The sequence below is a fragment of the Notothenia rossii genome (assembly GCF_949606895.1).
Source record: "Notothenia rossii genome assembly, chromosome: 3".
NCBI lineage: Eukaryota > Metazoa > Chordata > Actinopteri > Perciformes > Nototheniidae > Notothenia > Notothenia rossii.
This window is the reverse complement of record NC_136901.1, coordinates 74,608,467-74,629,713: the sequence shown is the minus strand read 5'-3', so window position 1 is coordinate 74,629,713 and position 21,247 is coordinate 74,608,467. Positions and strand designations below refer to the sequence as shown.

Genomic DNA, 21,247 nt, shown 5'->3' with positions numbered 1-21,247 from the left:
GATGATCTTGTATACAAACCGTTTTAATAAATCAGCAAATTACCTCTGATATGTTTTTCCATTTCTTGTTTCAGTTGGGTTTGGAAATGTTTCATGTTGGTCGTACTTTCTCTACTATCTCTGCTGTGCAAATGGATACTCGGGGTTCGACAACTCTGTCAAATGAATGCAAAACTCGAGTTATGAACACATCATCTGCTTAATAAATATATGTTAAACTTGTGGGGATATGTAAACAATAGGAACCTGTGTATTGTCTTTTATTTTCTTTGACTCTTCCCTTCTCTTTTCCCAGGACTGATCTTTCACAATCTGTCAGTGAACATCAAAATGTGTTTGTGTTAATGTTGTCCCCAATATACAATAAATATATGTATATAAGGATAAAGGAATAGTAAAGGAATATGTATGTAAAATGATGTGCATTTTACTAAAATATACTACACAACAACAATTACAATTAAAATAAAAGATGTATAAGAAATATCAAAAAATGTGTATACCACACACAGTTTTATTTATTTAAATATTATTATTTCAGCCATGAACTAGGTGAGAAGCCCCATTTTATTATAAGCTTCTCTTGTGTATTACCTGCAGATTGTGGGTCAGCTCAGCTAGCCTGATGGTGTTGTGAACGTCATTTTCCCCCTGTGACATCATGACGGCTCTCTGATCCACGATGCTGTCTCTGATCATTTGCTCTGTTGCCCTTGGACACCAGCGGTTAACAGAGGCCTTAGTTACCAAACTTCTTACTGTCTGGGCCAAAGCTAAAGCGGAGGGGGTTTCATCATCTAAAACACCTAATGGGTAAAGAGAGAGGGTTATTTCTATGCCCTGAGAATTGCATTGGTGGAAGAAGTGATGAGATACTTCAGTAAAAGTACTAATAGCACAACTGAAAAAATTAATAAATAATCAGGACATTAATTAAAGTTACATCAATATATGTTATAATATTAGAATATAATTTATATTAAATCTTATCCAGTAGTATGCAATAGGCATTCTTACATTGCAACTGGCTGCAAGACCTATTTGTTTTAGCTTTAAATACAGTTGGGTAGTCCAATTTACTGTATGCATTGTAGTTTATAAACACTTTATAGGTGTTTAAAATGTAATCTGAAAAGTAACTAGTATAGTCATAAAAGATCGAGTTGTTCGACAATATATCCTTCTGATAATGTAGTGGAGTAAAAGTACAAAGTAGCATCAAATTAAAAAGTAAGTAGTGTAAAAGTGTCTCAGAATTGTCCTGAGGTACAGTACTTGAGTACATGTACTGATTCATCCTCTGATTATGGGTGGGTTGGTCCCAGAGCAGCACTTACCCTGAGGGTGGAGACAGTAGACGAGCACCGTCCTGCTGTTTCCTGTTAGCGCATCATTTAGGAGGGAGGGGAGGATCTTGTCACTAGTTGTGGCTTCACTTTGGGTTTCCTCCACCACCTTCACCAGTGGGCAGACTCTGGACATATTTGTTTAATACAAGAAAGGAGGACTTTCATGGCAGAAGTCTTGTGTGACATTGAACATACTGTAACTCTTTTTACATAGAAAACAAATGACATTGTTGATTTGACTTGATTAATATTGCTTTGTCACAGCAGATATTTTGACTTGTCATGCATTAACATTGGATTTGTTCTATTAATACATCCCTGTAAACCAAGACAGTGTGACAAAGATCTAGCATGCACAATACCAGGATGCTGAAACAAGAGCAGCTGAATAGAATTCAGAGATTATGAATCAATATATCGTATATAATGTAATCAGCTTTTTCTTTTGTTGTCCTTCATTATGACTTGCTTTGCCACTTTCTTCGAGCTCTTGAATTGGCCATGATCACCAACTATGGACATCTCAAAAACATTTAGACAAAGCTGAGTATCATTTAAAGTGTCTCTGATCCATGTCATTGATAGCCCACTGTACTGTATGTGAGTGTATGACTGACCCTCTGAGGTCCGTCCTGCTCGCTCCTCCTGCCAGGCTGAACAGCTGCAGTCTGCTGCGGCAAACCTCTGACTCCACCTCTTCTGGATGGAGTTTCCACTCAACAGCTACAGAGAACAGGGAACTACATCTGAGGGAAGAACGCAACACAAACATGTAGAGACAATACCATGAACCACAACCTGATGAGGAAGATAAACATACAACTGCTCCATGACCATCCAATCACTCATGGGATGAATAATCCATTCAAAGCAATTGAACTAATGGATTGAGACGTATTTAACCTGTGCTTTACCTGCTGGAAATGGAGCCTGCATTGGCCTTCAGTGTGTCCCTGCATGTTTCATACAGAGTGTAGGCTTCTTCTGCTGAACACACACACACCTCACATACACCTCCAATGAGACTGAGGACGAAAGACAAATATGTTCAAAGGTTAAATGTACAAGTGTAAGAACATGGAAAAATAAACAACAAACACAATTACAAAATGAGCGTAAGATACTTATTTCACTCACAATTGTACAATCACAAAATACATATATAATTACATGTATGGTGGATTATTTTGGAAAAGAGGAAGTGTCTTAGTTTCACTAAGACAGGTTTTGAAAATATTTAGTATTTTTTGGATTTAGATCTTTAATTAAAACCTGTGAAAAATGGAAGCAATACCAAAAGTGTGAAGTGTACTATGTGTTCTGTGTTTATCTTGATCAGTAGTCATCTAGAATCACCTTCCAAGGACGGGGTGTGCCACACGTTTCAGAGTCTCTCTGTTGGGTCTCAGAAGATCCACAGCACTGCCGTCTGGATAAAACTGACAGAGACAGACATCAGATGTTATCTTTCACTATATTGCATCCAATATGATTTATGGTGATCTTGTTAAATAGAAGGACAAACCTGAAGGAACGACACAGAGATGAAAAGCTCCTCTTTCACTTGTGACAACACACTACTAAACAGATCTGTCAAGACCTAAGACAGAGTTAGGAGGAGTGAGAAATCATAACATCGGCCAATATTAGGTGCGGTTTTGTTTTTTGCTCTACCTGTCTGATCATGCTGTGGTCAATCAGAGGGGTCATATTCTCCAATGAAGCTCCTCCACATATCAGCAGCGCTCCATTATAACCAGCAGATATGGACTCAGTGAGAGGCTGCAGGAGCTCAGGGTGGAAACTCTGAAGATTTATATTCAGACTTTTAGTTTCCACACATCCCAGAAATGTGGTGAGGACAAGCTGTAAAGCGGCTGATTGGAGTAAAGCTGCATTATTTCAATGACATTGGTGTGAATCAGATCACCTGTATGTTGTCCGCAGTCACAACTTGGTCAAAGGAGAAGGACTTAACTTCCTGATTGGAAAACATAAAACAACAGTAAGAGGTTTTAAAAAGCAAATTGTTGTTGAAGCTGATTCAAATGTTTTACCTCATCCGTCCGTGATTTGTATTCCAAACCATGTCCTTCCTCACAAATAACCATAGAGTCTTTACCCCAAAAAAAAAAAATAGCATTCAAACACAAACCCAACAGCAGATCTAATATAAATATGACATTTGTCGTAGCTTTACCTAGGACTGCAGTGAGTATAACTCCCACTCTCACTGTGTCAGCTGCCTCACACATCTGGAGAAACATGTAAAATGGTCAGAAATGTTTCAAACCAATGCATTCTTGATCGCCCCCCACCCCTTTTTTAAATTAAATCACCCTAACGTTGTTGTCAAAAGCAGATACTTACAGCTGCATTCATGTTCACAGTTGCCATCCCGTGTCGTTGTGTCCAACATCCAACAGGTCCCTTGGGTTTTTGTTACACTGTACTGAAATATTGATGAGTCAGAATCCACTTTCACTGGTCTGGGTGTTCAGGGTGAAGTTACCCAGAAATTCACCAGAAAATATTGAAATGCCACCTTCAGCCTTTACAAGGTGGTTATTAGTTTTAATTAATGAGCATTTTTAGTAGAGGTCGTTTATGTTTTGATTTATATTGCTTTATAGATAAATTATTCTTGCAAATCATTGTTTGCCAGGTTCCCGGGTGGCAACAATGCAGTTAAAACATTTCAAAATCATTTTTTCTTGCTTATAGTTTTCAACAAACTGATTTTGGTTGAGCTCCTCTAGAGTGTAGTAAAACAATACAATCTGGACCCCCGAAAGCTCTACTTATTATTGGCCTGTAAGTCATTTATAAATGTTAGTCTAATAGCCAATAATAAAGTATTTGTTTGAACTCAACATAAACGATGCCTTTTATAACTAGTACATGCTTGGGTTTGTCAAAACAAAATGTCTAAAACCAGGTGAAAGCTGAAACATACCAGAAACCGATGGTGGAAAATTCAGGAGCATTGCATCTAATCATTTTAAAGTTTATTCGGTATCATTCATTAGTCTAAAGCTTACACAAATGTTTAATATTATAACATGATGAGGGGATGACCATTGTATGAACAATGCAAAAGTTGCATTAGGAAAACTTTATGCAGCATTCTGAACAGAAACACATAGAAGAGTCACTTACTCATAACAACCCTACATGGTCAGCTCACCCAAATTACAAAAAACCCACCATATTCTCTTACTCACCTCTCATATACATACAATATTATATATATATATATATATATATATATATATATATATATATATATATACATATATATATATATATATATATGTCCTTGCAGATATTATTTCCTTTAAATAGCTGGAATTCATTTAAGGTGCTGACAGCACATACACACATAGAAAACATTTAACAGCGATATCTCTTTCCAGAAACAGTGTACCCATTTCTCTGAATAATCCACAGACTGCACAGTAAACTTTACTGGACTTAATACTTTCTAGCAAATTAATCGTTTTAATCAAAACTGGTGGTATGTGGATTATCAGAACAACAAAGGACATTGTATATGGAAAGAGTCTGGCTTTTACATCTTTGCATGTAATATTACAATGCTGTGTGAACCGCAAAACAAACTAACATGATTCTCCATTGTTCCATTCGCCTCCAAACCTGGACCATCTCTGTCTCTTTATTATTAGAAGTAAGTTTGAAAAATACATCATTTGGAGAAAACATCCCTTAAAGCATTATTTAAAGACAAACACGTTTTACTTTAATATACTGTAGATGATATGAATAGCTTGGTTAAAATCTCAATCAGAACACTCTGTAATTAAAACAAGCAACACAGTGTAACAGGGATCTAATGGCTTCATTTAGCTAAATGGTTATAATCAACAGATAACATGGGAGTGTACTAACTGATCAGCAATCAAAACAATTACTTAATGTTGGTCTGGATCCAGCTTAAATTCTCAGATTTCTCCTGCCTGCAAAGCTTGATGGAAAGAAAGAAACCCACCAAACTTTGCTTCATGCACTTCCCTAATCTGGAAATAAAGAAAAAAAGACAACATGTATGATATGTAACAAGAAAAACACGTTTGTGAATAAACACCTAAACTATAAATCCACTAAAAACATCCTGAAAGATGCACTCACCATCAGGGATGAGGGTCTTCTGCATCAGCATAGGTGCAAAACCCATACGACGAGGAATCCCTGAGGATAAAATAACGAGGTGAGACATGTACATTCTACAAATGCAGAGATTAATCAAAAGTCCTTCAATCTACGTCTCCTACCTGTCTGACATTCGGGGCGGCCGCGCATCTGGGTGCCCTCGACGGTCCTGCCCTCTGAGTCCACACACCAGCAGTAGCCAGTGCCGTGCCAGCACTGCATGGGCAGGTAGTTCCCGCGCTCGTCACACTGGGGCTTGTAGAAGCCGACCTTGGCCTCTCCAAGATCTGCCTTGATCTGACACTTGGTCTTGATGACAGTGACTGAGGGATGAAAAGAGAACAGGAAGACATTAAGGACCAGTTCAAGTTTAATTACTGGTGACTGCAGCAAAGTAGTGCTACATTTTGGGAAGTACGTTTCTGTGCTTTTGGCCAAGAGTTAGATAGGAAGAATGATTTCACTTGTATCTGAATGGGGTATTGATATTTTTCTGTAATTCCCAGCCAAAAAGTAATTAAGTAATTGTCCAACTATACATTTAAGGAAAATCTAAGACTTTGCTTCAAGTTCCATAATGAGAAATGTAGGACTTGTGATAAAAAAAGGTGGATTTACTCTTTGCACAATACAAAAACCTCTCCTATAACTGCTCCTTAAAAATTACAATAGCAAAAGTAATATTGGATATGTAATCGTAACCTTTTTGCACCAAAATAGAAAAATAAAAGTAACAGTTCTTGTAAACTCAGAAGCTTCACTTCTCAGCAAATGGCTTTTTCATTGATATTGCCACAGTATTGTGTCACATCCATCCTTTACTGGAAATAAAGGAAAAACAGCATCTACTGTTACACCTGTGTGGATCAGAGCCTTCGCTAAACACTACAATGTGAAGGGAAGTAAAGGTGAGTAACCTGGCTTAGCGGATGGGGGTGCAGGCTCCTTCTGGGCCATCTGGAAGATCAGCCAGTAACGCATCCAGGACTCAAAGCTCTGCAGAAAGCAAAATGCAAAAATACAATAAAAAATGATGATTTTATTCAATGAAAGTATTTGAAGTCTTCTCCATTTAAATGTGTGTGAAGCTCTACCGTCCACTCGCTCTCGTTCACATGCTGCTTCATGCTCTGCAGGTTGGCCAGGAAAGTCTCGTTGAACTGCGGCAGCTGGGGGTTCTGCTCCAATCATTTAGAGCGTACGTTTAGAGGATAGCTTTTTTTTACAGCTTCAGAACACAGCATTAACAATGTGTCGACAAACAGGAAACACAGTGCAACAAACCTGCATGAGATCCTTCAGCTGAGTCTCCATGCTGGAAACAGTGTCCTGAAGTTTCTGATGGGAGGGAACAGAGTATTTCAATATTTTTGCTTGAAATAATGTTGAAATATTTTCATTCATTATACAACATTAGGTGAAGGGACGTGTCAATTTACACCTAATATGGTCTATTCATGTTGTATTTGATAGGAGGTAAAAGTAAACCTACAGTCAGGGGTGTCTTGGCTTCCACTTCTGAAGTGAAGTCCGTCAGCAGAGGAAAGCTGCTCATTGGCATGTGCATCTTCATTGGGGCTAGAGGTGAGAACAAACAAAAGAATAAACTCAAAAATAAAGGCCACATGAAAAAATTCAGTAGGAGAAGCATTGCTCGCTATTACTGATTTTGTTGAAAACAAACAAATAGTAAATAATATCAGAAATTCTAAAATTACAAATCTAATGAAAACCGTAAAGGCTCCACAGAATTAAAAATAGATATGAATAGAAAGTGGTTGAAATGATAAAACTGAAGGCAACACGTAATTTTTATGTTGAATGCTGGAAAATACATGTTATTATCACTAACATTTCACGCTGCTTGACATTAAAAGATCAACATTAGAATAGTAAACAACTGAATCATGAGGACACTTTCATTTCTCTTTCTACCTTTTAGATCAAGTTCCTTCAAGTCAGCTTTCACTTCCCTGTCCCCTCATTGTGTCTATTCCTCATGTCTGACTGAGGCTATGATTCATTACTGACACATTTCTACTTGGTCCCCTCTATCTGATCATTAGGATTTTGATGCTTGCTTTTACCCTTGACTGGGCGGGACAGCTGTTTGTCTAATCTCTCAGAGCTTTTCGTCAGAGAGTGGATCTGCTGCTTCTGGTCGAACACCATGTAGGCAGTGAAGACCTGGCTGGCCAGCAGCAGACAGGCCAGGGTCGTCAGGCCAGCCACCTTCAAGGCACGTTTGTTGGAGCTCCTGAGAATACATGAAAATAAATGTGAGGATAAGGCAGACGGGGTGAGGGGATAATATGCCAAACAGCCACATTCAGATTAACTAAAAGTGACAGGACTTTTAAACAAAAGCTTCGTAACAAATGCAAATATCCCCTGTGGGGCGAATAAAGGTATTCTGATTTGGAAGGTATTTAAGTTACTTGAAGGGGTTTCTCGAAAGTGCTTTTTGGACTTTCCATCACAAAAAAAGCCCAATATGTCAAACAACATTCTTGTTATTATACATATTCTAAAGAAAGGAAAATATCAAACATAATTTCTTTTAATAGTAATAATTAAGTATAAAATATAAGTCCTCTGACACATACAGTCAGCCTTTGTGTCTGCTGCTCATAGTATGCCAATAAAGAGTGGGCATCACTTGTTACCAGGCAGACCTTTTTACTGGAGTTATAGGGAAGTACAAATCCAACTAAAAGTTAGAGCCTAGATGTGAAAAAAAGTGTTCAGTGTCTCATAAAAGGGTCTCAACAAAGCATATGCCTATTTTATAATAAGTTATGCTAGAAAAAAAAGTAAAACTATGACCTAGAAACTCAAGGTAGTATGTAAACAATATCTATAGGTGGTTACTGTATGTTAAGAGAATAGGACAGAGTTCAAATATTTTTCAGAGACAATAATTACATTCATAAATCATTCGTTTCTTAGTTAAAATCTCCAACATTGTCCAATGTTTATCTGCTGTGGTTAATTGTGAACCAATAGCATGGCAGCATCATCTGTTACTAGGTAGACGCCTTCTGTAAAGTGACCGATGTCCGATTGCAATTTACTAAATATGGTTTACATGTATAATTATATTATAAGAAAGCATTTAAAATGTTGGAAATAAATTACTTTAACACACTTATTTCATGAGGATATCTGCTGCTAAGAAAAAGACGACACTTGAATTCAATTCACAATTTTTTAATGAATCTGTAGAGACTCGGTCTTATAATTAGAATTGTGTTATACTGCATAAAAGACAACTTTATTAGAACACATTAGGATGTGGTGGTACTACTTTGCAAACTGTTATAAAGAGTGTAACGTTTATGAGACAGATTACTCTCACCTTGCGGGAACTTCGGGGATAACGAGGACTTCTTCACTGCCAGCCATACTCCCTGTGGCCAGGGGGGACTCTTCTGCATGGTCGGCCATCTCTCTTGGAAGTTGGTCTCTTTCTTGTGTTTCAAAGCAACACACTAAAGAAAGTGGGACCCGTGCTGTAGATAAATGATCTTAGAAATGAGGAAGGTCAAGTTCTGCGGAAAGGTGCAGGGTAGCGGGAAGTCCCCGTTTAAAAGCGCTGTGGGATGGCTCGGTTGTTCTGTGAGGGAGCGGCTTGTGATAGGTCAATTAAAGCCCCATCACTTGTTGTTAGTGGAAGAATAGTGGAGAAGTTTCGTTTCAAACCCTAACCCTTGTGCCAGAAATTTCACCTAACTGGTTTTACTGTATGATTATGTTCCGATTAAAAGCTCGCACAGTCTGTTGAGTTAATAAACCCTTAATATTAACACGTAGTTTACCTAACAATAACATTTGATGCCATTTGCTTATTATTTATAGATAGTAAGAAAGAGCAAACATCAATATAGAAGTATTAATACTACCTCAATTACCAACAACAATAGGACAATTCAATTTATTAAAACTGAAATGAAGGGTTATCAGTAGCAACCATGGGAATTGTGTATAAGGTATATGCAAGTATTTTTACTTTTATGTTTTATCATTTGCCTAATGTAATGCAGCATTCTATTTATGGTCATGCACTTCCTAGAACACCAGACTGCTTCTCTTGTACATGAATGCTGTCTTTTAACAAGGAACTGTACATAAATGAACCCTGTTAATATATCTTGGCTTAATTTATACATCAGGAAAAAACCAAAAGTGCATTTTGTTAGCGAACAGGCCTTTGACTTTGTGGTATTTTCAGAGAGAAATAAAAAAAAAACAATAAAGTGAAACCAAAAGACAAACCAATCTTCAAGAAATCTCTGCACAAAAGCAACAACCATTATCCTAGTTGAGTTGAATTTAAAGTCATCCTTCACTAAATTATATTGAGAAAATATTAATGAACAGACAGAAATTCAACTGAAAAAAAGAGAGCAAAGTATATAGCATATATTGAAAAATACAGTGGTGTTTTATTTGCAAATTAAAAAGCACCGACAATATTAGTTACACTGTAAAAATTATTGACAACAATTACAAATCTTTATCATACAGTCCAGGAGATTAGTACCATCATTGCTGTTATGTGTTATCACGTAATACTTTATATGGAGAGACTCAGTACCTGTGTACAACGGTTGGCAGTGAGAGGAATGAGAGGAAACAATCTTAGCGACACACCTCCGCATGATGACGTCATCCAAACTCCCCTCAGTACAGCACTGACATTTCACACAATGGGAATGGGCTGATGGAGAGTGTAAACCCAAACACATTCAATAATTTAGGTCTACTGAAGGTTGCGTATACTATGTACATTACAAAGTCAGGAAATAAAGGACCACCATGTGCGTTATTACATCAGAACATTGTACAAAACTATTGCAATAAGAGCAGCTTTTTGTTATCTATGCTTGACATCTAGTTGCAGTGGTAACACCTCGATCGACAACCAAACGTCTGTATGGTCTCACTGGGCATACTGTTGGTTCGCCTGGCAACTTTTCCCAGAGACAGCTTCTTTCCCCCAATCTTAAAAACTCATCTAATAAATGAAATGAAACAAAATATAAAGACAAAATATACAGTTCTGACGTAAAATACAAATTAAAAGTATCAAATGCTGAAAAAGGATTTGAAATGCACAACCTTGTTCTGTACACTATCTGACCAGAGTGTTATTAAACATACAGTAGCTAGCTTATGATCTTCTTCACATGTTGTAGGAGAATCCTTTTTATAAATGTGCTTTCCATTAACCTGTATGTTTAGAATCCATGTTCCTTAAATATTGTGCTTTCAACATCTAAACAGTTCCTGCTTGAGCCAATTTAACGGTCATGGAACTGACTACAAAAGGCCGAACAGTTTAACAAACCAGTCTTCTGTAGATCTGTCCTTATGAGAGAACTGAGCTAAGATTTAGTTTTGGTACATTCTATAATAATGCATTGCAGTCAGCATTGTAGAAATGTTAAAATAAAATCTGAGAAATGAAATGAAAAAAAAAAAACGTTGCAAAGAAAAATAACCCCCAATCGTCCATGTGGTGATATTCTGATCCGTCCTGGCACTTGTAAATGCAATAACTAGATTCTACCAAGGCCTATTGAGTAAGGCTACAACATGCAGCCTGAGTCAAGACTCCAGATGTCCCGTTCTCCTCTCAAACAAACACTTACTTATGTCAAAGGCATTTGGAATCAATGTCTCTCTGTCGGTCAGGCTGTCAACTATTAAAGTCAATGTTATGTTGCCTGTTTTAATCCAAACACACCAAAACTCATAGCTGGAGACAAGGGTGATTTTGTGTTCATCTCTTCCAGCAGTATCTTTCTCCTTTCTTTGATTTTCATGCGAAGAAGAGGTTTGAGTAGAGCAGGGATGTGATTATCAAACATTGAAGGTCCCTCCTGTACATCGCTGAGCCTTTCCTTCTTCTGCAGGACACGGCGGTGGCCATCTTTCAGGTGTCCATGCTCCTGGTGTGTCCTGCAGGGGAGCAACAGCTTCTCGATGCCCGGGGAGAGAGGAGCGCCATCAGCTGCGCAAAGCAACAACGCTCTCTTTCTGCTCATCATCCACTTGGGAAGATCACAGTTAAGATTTGAGTTCTGGTTGGGCATCCCATCCTTACATTTTGACATATTTCAGACTCTTTCAAAACTATTTGGGGATCTTCAACATTGCAGGCCACTTGACCAGAGTCCCTTTGGCAGGGTGGAGTTCAGTGTGGAGCTGTGGTCTCCCCCTGGGGGGCTGCTACCTGGTGTGGACCAGCTCTTCTCGGAGCCAGCTGGGCAGCGGCTGACCCATCCTGTAGAGCAGCTTGGACAGCTCAATGTTGTGATCCCTATAGTACTCCCTGAGGAAGCCCTGGGACTGAGGGAGACACAAGGAGGTCAATGATTAGGATACATATTTACATTTATGATCAAGAATTATGAAAATGTAAGGTTACATTAACAGTACAGTGTATTTCTTAGAGCATAGGTTTTTGCAAACGATCGTACCTCATGGTCCATGTCAGGGTACCTGCGACCTTTACTCTTTCCTAAACATTTGGTCTTCCCTCCCTCCAGCAGCTGACACCAGAATCCTTTCTTAGGGTCGAACCTGTACATATGAGATGTATAATGAATGTGTTGTGAACTACAGAATACTTCATTTAGAGTTTAAATCTACAATTATGAAACACAACATTTCTAAGTTTTAAAAATGGAAAGAAAATCCTTGCAACAGATGGTGGTTTGTACAACAAAACTATTCCTGCCAGAAAGAAAATATTTTTTTACATATTGGCCTTATTTGATTTGCTGAAGTTTTGAAACTAAAGCAAAGCAGACAGAATACTACTAATGTCAGTTGAAGTAGAGAGCTATTAATCAATGTAATTATAAATTAATTTTTAAAACATGCTGTTAAAGTGAAGCATCTACTCACGCTAGGATCTTGTGGTAGTTGATGACGTTGACCAGGGACAGATACTTCTGGATTTTATCCATGATTGAAGCGGGCTCAGTCTTCAGCATCTGCCCATCCAAGACTAACAACTGGGGGAGAAACACAAACAGCGCCAAATGTCAGATGGGTTGCAGGACAGTCTTGTATGTGAACCACTGTGAAACAACCTCTCACCCTTATCCAAGTACCCAATCCAATGCAAATGGACCAATTTGAAAAACACACATTTATTTGTGACCACACTGTCTGCCTGATGCCTGAAATAGATACTTTTTTAATAGATAAATGATCACATCTTTCTTAAGAAATAAAGACCACATGTCAGGGTATCATAGATTTGGTCAATTTGAGGCAACAATAGCTTTGTTTTTATTCAAACTGTCCCTAAAGGGCAGACTTCTTCTCTTATGGTCAAGTGGATTTAACACACTGCCTGTAAGGACTGAGCAAAAGAGATAAAAACACCTTCACCCAAAACCATTCTGGAAAAAGATACCTTCCAGCCACCCATAAAGTGTCTGTATGATTTACACAGACAAAGGCAAAAGGTTTCACACCCAGATCTGAGCTAGCTTGGCTGTTCACTGCATATTGCACACCACCATGAGCAGGAATACTCCCTCAGTACCTGGCTGGAGTGGTAGTGGTTGAGCCAGCGCTCCAGGTGGATGGCGTACCAGCCTGGCACCAGACAGCGATTCTGCAGGACCCGTAGTTTGACTGGAGACTCGTGGCTTGCGGTGATGACGTCGCGGAAGGAGTATTTCAACGCCACCGGGTCATCGTGGGCTCTTTGGTGCTGAGGGTATACAGAGAAGGAAGGAGGATGAGTCTTGAATAAATTCATAATAATATTACAATGGTGATCATGCAGAAATGAACACAGCAGTTTTCAAAGTGCATTAAAAAGAGTTAACCCTCTGAACACCACAACCTGCAAGGGGGTTTACAAGTTAGCCAGAAACTGTAAATCAGAAATAATTAAACAAATCTAAGCTTTAAAAAAAAAGTAATAATTCATCAAGATCCCCTTATCCTATGTGTCTCATTTAAAAAGTTGGCAGTGAACAGAACCTGTGAAGTAAATGTGGGCTCCTCAGGGCAACTTGGGGGCCGAAATGACACAGCTGAGACCATAACAGTCAAAAATCAACATTCATGAGAAAAAAATGATTGACATTCATTGAAGTATGTATAGCAAATTAAACTCCTATTTTATTTTGGTAACACTTGTGGGCACTTAGACATTCTTTGTATTCGTGGATTCCAGTCCCCCACCCATTTTTGTGAAATGAACTGAAATTCTACTTGCAAGTCTTTCTTTTTTTCTGATTTATGGGATTATAATTGTTTTATACTGCATTAAAGACATGTTTGAGTTGGCTCTTTTTCTCATTAGGATTAGGCTGTTTCCATTGCAGTCAGGACTTAAATATGGCAGAAAGTAAGTCAAATGTGACAAAAGCAAAAAACGCCCTGAAACAGCTCCTGGTTAAGAGTTATTAGTCTTGTTCAGGGTTTCCTTTGACTGACCTGGTACCAAGAGTAAGCTCTGTCCGCCGGGTTGATGAGGATGGTGATGATCTTGGCTTTGGGCAGGAGAGCTGCGGCCCTTTGAGCAGCCACCTCCGAGTCAAAGTAGTTGGCACTCTTCTCAAAGTAGTAGTCTGAACTAGTGTTGGAGGGCAGAGGGAAGTACTCCATGTACCTGGATAACACACAGCAAACACAAACATACAAAGTATTACAAGCAGCCGGAGTTGATCTGGTCAAACGTACTCTCCGTAGATAAGGATAGTTTCTCTGTGTGCTGTGTGGACGATCGGCCATGTGCAACAGTGTGTCACCTCGCACACAAAGAACACAAACATCTAGCAGCAAGTAGAATGTTAGTATTTGGGCAGCCTGCTCAGATAAATATCAAGCCGGCCAAGAAAGTGTTGTTGTGCTCTTTGTGTTTTGATGCATGAAGCTTCTCATTGATGCAGGGTTCAAATCAATTAAACCTACAGGCACATTTAAAACACTGAATTACATATCTAACTAAATAGGCGTTCATTTTCGTTGCTTGGCTTGATCTTAGGGATTTATCTAATGAGTGTATCTGTTGTTCTGTTGGGACCTAGCCTCATTTGCATTTTGATTCTTGATTTAATTTGCATTTAACAGATCATGGAATGTAATGAGAAAGTAAGAACACGGCTTATTTGACAAATGCTTTTGACAATATTTTACCCTAATTTATACTAATTGATATGGAAAGGAAATATTTGAGATTCAGAAGTTTTACTCCCTCAAGTCACGACATGTCTGTGGTTGAAAAAAAACTTGTGTAGGAAAGAAATATAAAATTAACCGTCAATTTAGCAACCAAAACTTGGAAACAGTACACATAAAATCTTGAAAAAACATGATTCCTAGAAATTAGATGCAATGTTAAATGTGGTTGGTAGATGCTGCCCAGCACAGCCCTGTTATAAAACACTGAGGAGAGTGTGTGTTGTTTCCTACCAGTCAATGCCTCTGTGGTAGTTGTGCCCATTGAAGAACTGGATCTCCTCAAAGGTCTCCTTGCTTGGATAGTTACTGGTCAGGTCCGGGTGCATGCCAAGAAACAAGTAGAGAGCTGTCGTCCCTGAGAGGCGGGAAAAAGCCACGTAGAAAAGATGAAAGAAAATAGCAAAAGGGAGTGTGTATCCTGTAACACCCTGAAAACAAATCACAATCTAGTGCCATTCCCTTTGATTTTCAAAGACATATCAAAACCTAATTCAACCCACTTAGAACATGACTCAACTTCTGCTTTGAACTGAGTGATGAACTTCAGATCTAATGATTCACAACTCTTCCTGTAGGGGGTGCTGAAGCACTGTGTCTCACCTGTCTTCTGAGGCCCGATGACGAGCAGTTTGGGGAAGCGGTCACATGTTTTCTCTTTGGACCAGATGTCCTTGTGCCTTTTGTCCTCACAGGGATCCTGTAGCCACGAAAAGATAAACATTCCTTTGTTTTAGGTGTGGTTCTGACAGAATTCATACAACAAATACATACATTTAACGAGACAAAATAACGCAAGTTTAGGTTCGTCTGGATCTAACAAAGGAGATTTATTAAGTAAAATATGTTCAGATGGGTAACAACAGAGCTCTCCATACATCAATAAATCATTGTATTACTCGTTGCTTAAGACATACACACCCTGTTTCTGCATATTGGACGCAGTGAGAAGCATTTAAGCTATTACTGCTTGACGTCATATTTTAAGGGATGCAATGTGTTTTGTACAATGCAGTTGTCTGCCTTACTTTTCTGTTATTGCATCATTCCATTACTGACATCTGTAAAGAATGACTACTATATGCTAATTTCACATGTCAAAAATCTTCCTCACCTGCCAGAGTGGATCCCTCTCGGAGGGGAACAGGCTGAAGTACTTCTGGGCCAGCTGGATGGGGGGCAGGGTCTGCATCTTCAGGTTGGTCCACGTCTGGAGGAACATCACCAGGCTCTTAAAGGTGTACAGGCCGAGCCGATCGTTCCCGTAGTTTGACAGATGGGTCATGAAGATACTAATCTGTGAATGGGAAGGAACACGCAGAATAATATTTAGAAGGAGGAAAGTTAACTCAGTTTGGTTTAGGTGGTAGGAACTGTGTATATTATTTAAACACTGAATGTCCTGTCCCTATCCTGTTACTGAACTGCTAATCTAGTGTTTGAAGTAATTTGCTGTTTGTTCAAATCTCTTTCCTATATGTGAAATGTATTATGTTGTTTGTTGTTTTATTTGAAGTCTATTTTTTTGTATTTCATGTGAGACTGCCATTATGGCCAGGACTCAATAAGAATATCCTGTCAAAAATAAATAAATAAATAAATAAGCAGTAATGATATTTAGTTGGCGTTGAAACAGTTGATGAATGGCTTTGTCAACCGCCAAAATGTCAAACCTCACAGATCCTTTAATTACTTCAGAAACTAATCTCTTTAGTGCAAGTACACTGAAAAAAAATACAAACACAACACTTTTGTTTTTGCTCCCATTTTTCATGAGATGAACTCAAAGATCTAAAACATTTTCTACATACACAAAATAACCATTTCTCTCAAATATTGTTCACAAATCTGAAAAAATCTGTGATAGTGAGCACTTCTCCTTTGCCGAGATAATCCATCCCACCTCACAGGTGTGGCATATCAAGATGCTGATTAGACAGCATGATTATTGCACAGGTGTGCCTTAGGCTGGCCATAATAAAAGGCCACTCTGAAACGTGCATTTTTGCTTTATTGGGGGGGTCCGAAAACCAGTCAGTATCTGGTGAGAGGGTTAGGATTATTGTTAGGGTTAGGGTTAGGGCAGGGGTCTGCAACCTTTTTGACCAAAAGAGCCATTTTGCTCCTTTTTCCAAAATATTTTTTTGTCTGGAGCCGCAAAACATATTTCATAGCTTGATAGCTAATAAAGTTGTATTTATTGTTATATCAGACAAAAACTACAGTTTTTTTGCATGTATTAGGCTATTTATTACATTATATAAAACTGTTAACCTCTAATAAGAAACAAAGAACTCCTATAAGGAGAATTAAAAAGAATACACAGGCCTACTTTAAAATAAATTAAACACAGCACTTGGGGAGTCCTCTACACATTTGAAGGACATTTTTTTTTAAATTAAAATGGGCCCACTTTGAAATAAATAAAACATATATATATGCCTTTTCCTTCAGACTTCCTTACAGAGCCCCTCCTCCAACACAAACGAACGCGCATTATCAATGAGACCACGAGATAAGTTTGTGCACAGATGGAAGGCTGACAGGCAGGTAGGCCATCCAATCATTTTAGCCGGGCCGGCTAAAATGATTGGTCGTGCTTTTTACAGCGCTACGGCGTCCAGAGATTAATTTGTGTATGTATTTATTGTCAAAGCATTTAATATATTCAGTGCTATCGGGACGTTAAGAGCATTCCATGGAATATAACAAAAAGTGTTTTCTGAAATAAATTACATACCCCATTGAATTATGACTTAAGATTGTCAGCTGTCTTCCTCTCCCTTGTTGTTCCTCGATACGTAAAGGCTGCAGCACCGTTGACAACTTCTCTCTACATATCAAACATACCGGTAAACCAGCATCGTTTGCTGTGAAAGCATATAACTCTGTCCACACAGAATTTAATTCCTGTGTTCCTCCGGTACTTTTCTTTGATTTATCCATAGTTCGCTCATCGAGCCGGGGGTCAGGTTATTCACCCGCAGGAAAAGGCGCTCGCGCGGGACCGTAGCAGGATGTGACGCATATTTTAGTTGACCTAATTAAAACCGTTTTGTTTTTTATTTATGTGTCACAGTATCACCTCAAAATACAAGATACGAAACATTTTCAACCATGCAACAAAATATAAATAGTCCTACAAATACTTTTATTTTATTTCCTTCTTATTTTTGTCTAAGCTCAAGGGAGCCAGAGCAGAGGGCTTAAAGGGCCGAATGCGGCCCGTGGGCAGCGGGTTGCCGACCCCTGGGTTAGGGTAATGTTGTGAATCGAGTGGCCTGTGTTCGTCGTCCGTACCATATGCCTGCCCATACCATAACCCCACCACCACCATGGGCCACTCGATTCACAACATTACCCTAACCCTAACCCTAATCCTAACCCTCACACCAGATACTGACTGGTTTTCGGACCCCCCCAATAAAGCAAAAATGCACGTTTCAGAGTGGCCTTTTATTATGGCCAGCCTAAGGCACACCTGTGCAATAATCATGCTGTCTAATCAGCATCTTGATATGCCACACCTGTGAGGTGGGATGGATTATCTCGGCAAAGGAGAAGTGCTCACTATCACAGATTTTTTCAGATTTGCCAACAATATTTGAGAGAAATGGTTATTTTGTGTACGTAGAAAATGTTTTAGATCTTTGAGTTCATCTCATGAAAAATGGGAGCAAAAACAAAAGTGTTGCGTTTATATTTTTGTTCAGTGTATAAACAAGAGGAATATTTACAGCAATCAAAAACTGTTGCAATGTTCATATGAGCGCCTGGTTATGGTTTTATGGAAATTGTGGATTTATCCTTCAAAATGGGGCAGTATCCCTTGAAAGCCACTGAAAACAAGGATGAATGCTTCCCTTTCAGGCTTAAACATATGCACCAAATGTTGTGGAGAAATGGATACATGGGAAAAAACATTTAAAAAAAGGTCAGCCTCAAAAGAGGAATAGAACTACAGACTATACAGGATAACATTTATATGGTATTTCTAAAAGTATTAAAAGTTTTGTGGGAATGCAAGTTGCCCATTGCTTGGCCGATTGGTAAAACATTAAACAGAGAGCCTGGTTCTTGAAAAGCAAACATATATCGTGAGGATGAAAGCTTCGGAGCTGGTCAACATTTGGGAGATATTTTTGGAATGTGTTAAACATTCTGACATTGAAGAGGCACCGGAAGTGTGAGGCTAAAGGTCTGAAGACATTTGGTCATTTTTGCTGTGAGTAATGTGTGTCGAACCCTGTCTCATATGTGGGACAGCATTTGTATTGTATTTTCAAATTACATTTTTATGTCCAATTGCTGAACATAACGTTTCAGCTTTAATCCTTTTTTAGTTAATTATTCATATGGATTCAGATGTATTATTATCATTACTTTTTGTAAGCTAAAAAGTGCAATAGGTTATATTTGAGGAGAGTTCTAATATGCATGTGCAGTAACCTTTTTTGATCATCGGAAAACAAAACATGCTGATGAATGTGGCGCTAGATAAAAGAGGCTTTCATAGGAGGGTAGAAACAGAGAGCACGACGCAGACATCACTGTGTGAGTCACTGACTAGTCATTGTCCCGTCCCTCGTTTATATTTCAATTCACACCAGCAGTGTAATGGGTTTCCAAGCGTGCAAGACAAAAGCTGTGCTGTGTGGATGTGAATTTCACTCACAGGGTTCAGTAAAACAGTGAGGAAGAGCTCTCCTCCATTGATGAGCTTGTCCAGTTCGTTCGGGCTGCCTGGGTAGTCTTTATAGAAGATGGTGTGTGTGAAAAGACCACACGTCTGCCTGGGCAGCACCTGTAATTCAAACAAACACAAAGTTACAACAAAAAACAACACGGATCCAAAAGAAATCAAAAAGAAGTTCATTCAAACAAATAAACACACACCATCAGCCCTCCGCTGAGAGTGGCGCCGTCAGTACTCCAGGCGGTTACCACACACATTGTTTGCTCTCAATAACATTCATATTATGCAGCTCATCTAGCCAAAGCAAACCTCTTATTCACTGTGAGTCTATATGGAAATTCATGGAAATGCGTTTACAGTTTGGAGTGTCTGGGGAGGTGAATATCAATCATCAGTAAGCAGTGGGGACTGTCCATTCAGACGGCGTTATCTGAAGGACGCGAGTAAAGCTCCGAGACCACACAGGCTGACTGAATGCCAACACTACAAAGAAACTGGACTGAGGCTGCAGGCTTTCCTATCAGCGCTGAAGGTCAAACCAGGAAAGAATAGATAACATTTTTCTTCTTCTTCTTTGAAACCTCTTGAATGTAATCTCTTCGACTTTAATTCGGCACTCATAACTTATTTTATTCAGCACCGGCTAGCGCTGTGAAGTTGAATAGAGTGGAGTTTTTTTTAGGAGTGTTGACATTTCAGTGATTGGTTGTGTGCAGACACTTGCTAGGCTGTTGCCAAAGATGTCCGTCTTCGTTATGGCACTGAAGCCTGCGGGGCAGCGCTGCTCCGACAGGTGTCTCATGCAACACCGACTCACTTCACTACACTATCATCTCATAGCAAGACTAATGAGACGATTGCCGTTCTCAGGACTTCTGTTGCCTCAGTGATATGCGCCGTAAATGAAAATAAGACTCTGCTCGGTATCTTGGGGGACGAGACTTAAGAAAGCAGAGGCGGAGAGGAAAGTTGGATGATGGACAAATGCGGGATGGAGAGTAGCTGCTGGCGAGAATAAGTACAAAAGAACTGGAGGAGGTGGAGATGGAGAGATAATTAATGAATGAAGGATAGCATATGTAGATGGAGAAAGAGAATCCTGAAAGAGAGTATTAGCTCAAGGTAATGGATGTTGAGAAGTCAAGTGGAGGGGAAGCATCGGCCAGAGGTAACGAGATAATGAGGCCTTATGGATGCGGTGTGTATGAAAAATGTTCTTACGCTAATGCCGCTGTGGATGAAACCTCTGCGGAAGCGAGCGGGCTTCAGGTGGGGGTATTCCTCCGTGCTGGTCACCTTGATGCCCCACACCTTCTTCCAGGCGTCGTACAGCTGCAAATGAACAGGGTAGACGCCAGAGTGGTGGGGCGCCACCGCATAACCCATGTTGGTGGGGATCCCATGCTCCTGGAAGAGGGAAATACATGAGAGAATTAGGAGTCAGAGAGAAGAGCAAATAATAAAAAATAAAAATTCTACCTGTAATGTTCCCAAGATATTAGGGCTCAAACGGATTCTTTATAAAATTAAAACCACATTTTTTAAACGTTTTATAGTCAACATGTTTTTTTAACATTCATTCATTATCACAATTTTGTAGTTTAATTTGTAAAGGCCACTCCCCCGCTGGGTTCAGATTGTCTACATAAACATGAGGTATTCAGGAAAATTAGGCTTCTTTGCAATGCAGCCCAAATTCATGATATAGTCTACTTTTAGCTCTCTTTAATTCACATCAGACTAGGGCTGCTCAATTAATCATATTTTAATCGCGATTACGATTATGGCTTGCAACGATTACGAAAACAACGTAATTGAA

At 39.1% G+C, this 21,247-nt stretch overlaps 3 protein-coding genes across 3 annotated transcripts in view; all 3 read right to left on the bottom strand.

The window, feature by feature from the left end:
• Nucleotides 1-23: 23 nt before the first annotated feature.
• Nucleotides 24-4,297, bottom strand: LOC307031362 (kinesin-like protein KIF17; the record flags this gene model as incomplete). Its single annotated transcript, XM_079668421.1, has 13 exons — nt 3,720-4,297; nt 3,550-3,604; nt 3,407-3,465; nt 3,280-3,330; nt 3,024-3,155; nt 2,875-2,949; nt 2,706-2,788; nt 2,264-2,374; nt 1,967-2,095; nt 1,338-1,474; nt 595-806; nt 247-312; nt 24-155 (listed from the first exon to the last, which is right to left on the bottom strand). Exons 1-13 carry the CDS (start codon nt 3,744-3,746, stop codon nt 24-26), a joined length of 1,269 nt encoding a protein of 422 aa, XP_079524547.1. The 5' UTR covers nt 3,747-4,297.
• Nucleotides 4,298-4,340: 43 nt separating this feature from the next.
• Nucleotides 4,341-9,093, bottom strand: cd74a (CD74 molecule, major histocompatibility complex, class II invariant chain a). The gene is made up of 9 exons (XM_079668422.1): nt 8,878-9,093; nt 7,607-7,776; nt 7,012-7,097; nt 6,804-6,857; nt 6,614-6,697; nt 6,437-6,515; nt 5,642-5,842; nt 5,499-5,558; nt 4,341-5,386 (listed from the first exon to the last, which is right to left on the bottom strand). Exons 1-9 carry the CDS (start codon nt 8,964-8,966, stop codon nt 5,382-5,384), a joined length of 828 nt encoding a protein of 275 aa, XP_079524548.1. The 5' UTR covers nt 8,967-9,093; the 3' UTR covers nt 4,341-5,381.
• Nucleotides 9,094-9,942: 849 nt separating this feature from the next.
• The window catches only part of ndst1b (N-deacetylase/N-sulfotransferase (heparan glucosaminyl) 1b), a 46,462-nt gene continuing 35,157 nt past the window's right edge, over nt 9,943-21,247 (bottom strand). The window contains exons 6-15 of the mRNA XM_079668420.1: nt 20,650-20,835; nt 19,408-19,536; nt 15,847-16,029; nt 15,336-15,432; nt 14,967-15,090; nt 13,989-14,163; nt 13,084-13,254; nt 12,435-12,544; nt 12,005-12,107; nt 9,943-11,873 (exon numbers count right to left, since the gene is read on the bottom strand). Coding sequence (XP_079524546.1) covers nt 11,754-11,873; nt 12,005-12,107; nt 12,435-12,544; nt 13,084-13,254; nt 13,989-14,163; nt 14,967-15,090; nt 15,336-15,432; nt 15,847-16,029; nt 19,408-19,536; nt 20,650-20,835 — 1,398 coding nt within the window. The 3' untranslated portion in view covers nt 9,943-11,753. The remainder of the gene's footprint in view (nt 11,874-12,004; nt 12,108-12,434; nt 12,545-13,083; nt 13,255-13,988; nt 14,164-14,966; nt 15,091-15,335; nt 15,433-15,846; nt 16,030-19,407; nt 19,537-20,649; nt 20,836-21,247) is intronic.

Bases quoted from the DNA above. Each gene is read 5' to 3' on its own strand.
- cd74a (XM_079668422.1), bottom strand. From the start codon at position 8,966: ATGGCCGACCATGCAGAAGAGTCCCCCCTGGCCACAGGGAGTATGGCT. The intron at 5,843-6,436 runs GTTACTCACCTT...TTCATCCCTCAG, and splicing joins ACCCCCATCCGCTAAGCCAG to TCACTGTCATCAAGACCAAG. The intron at 5,559-5,641 runs GTAGGAGACGTA...TTTTATCCTCAG, and splicing joins CCGCCCCGAATGTCAGACAG to GGATTCCTCGTCGTATGGGT.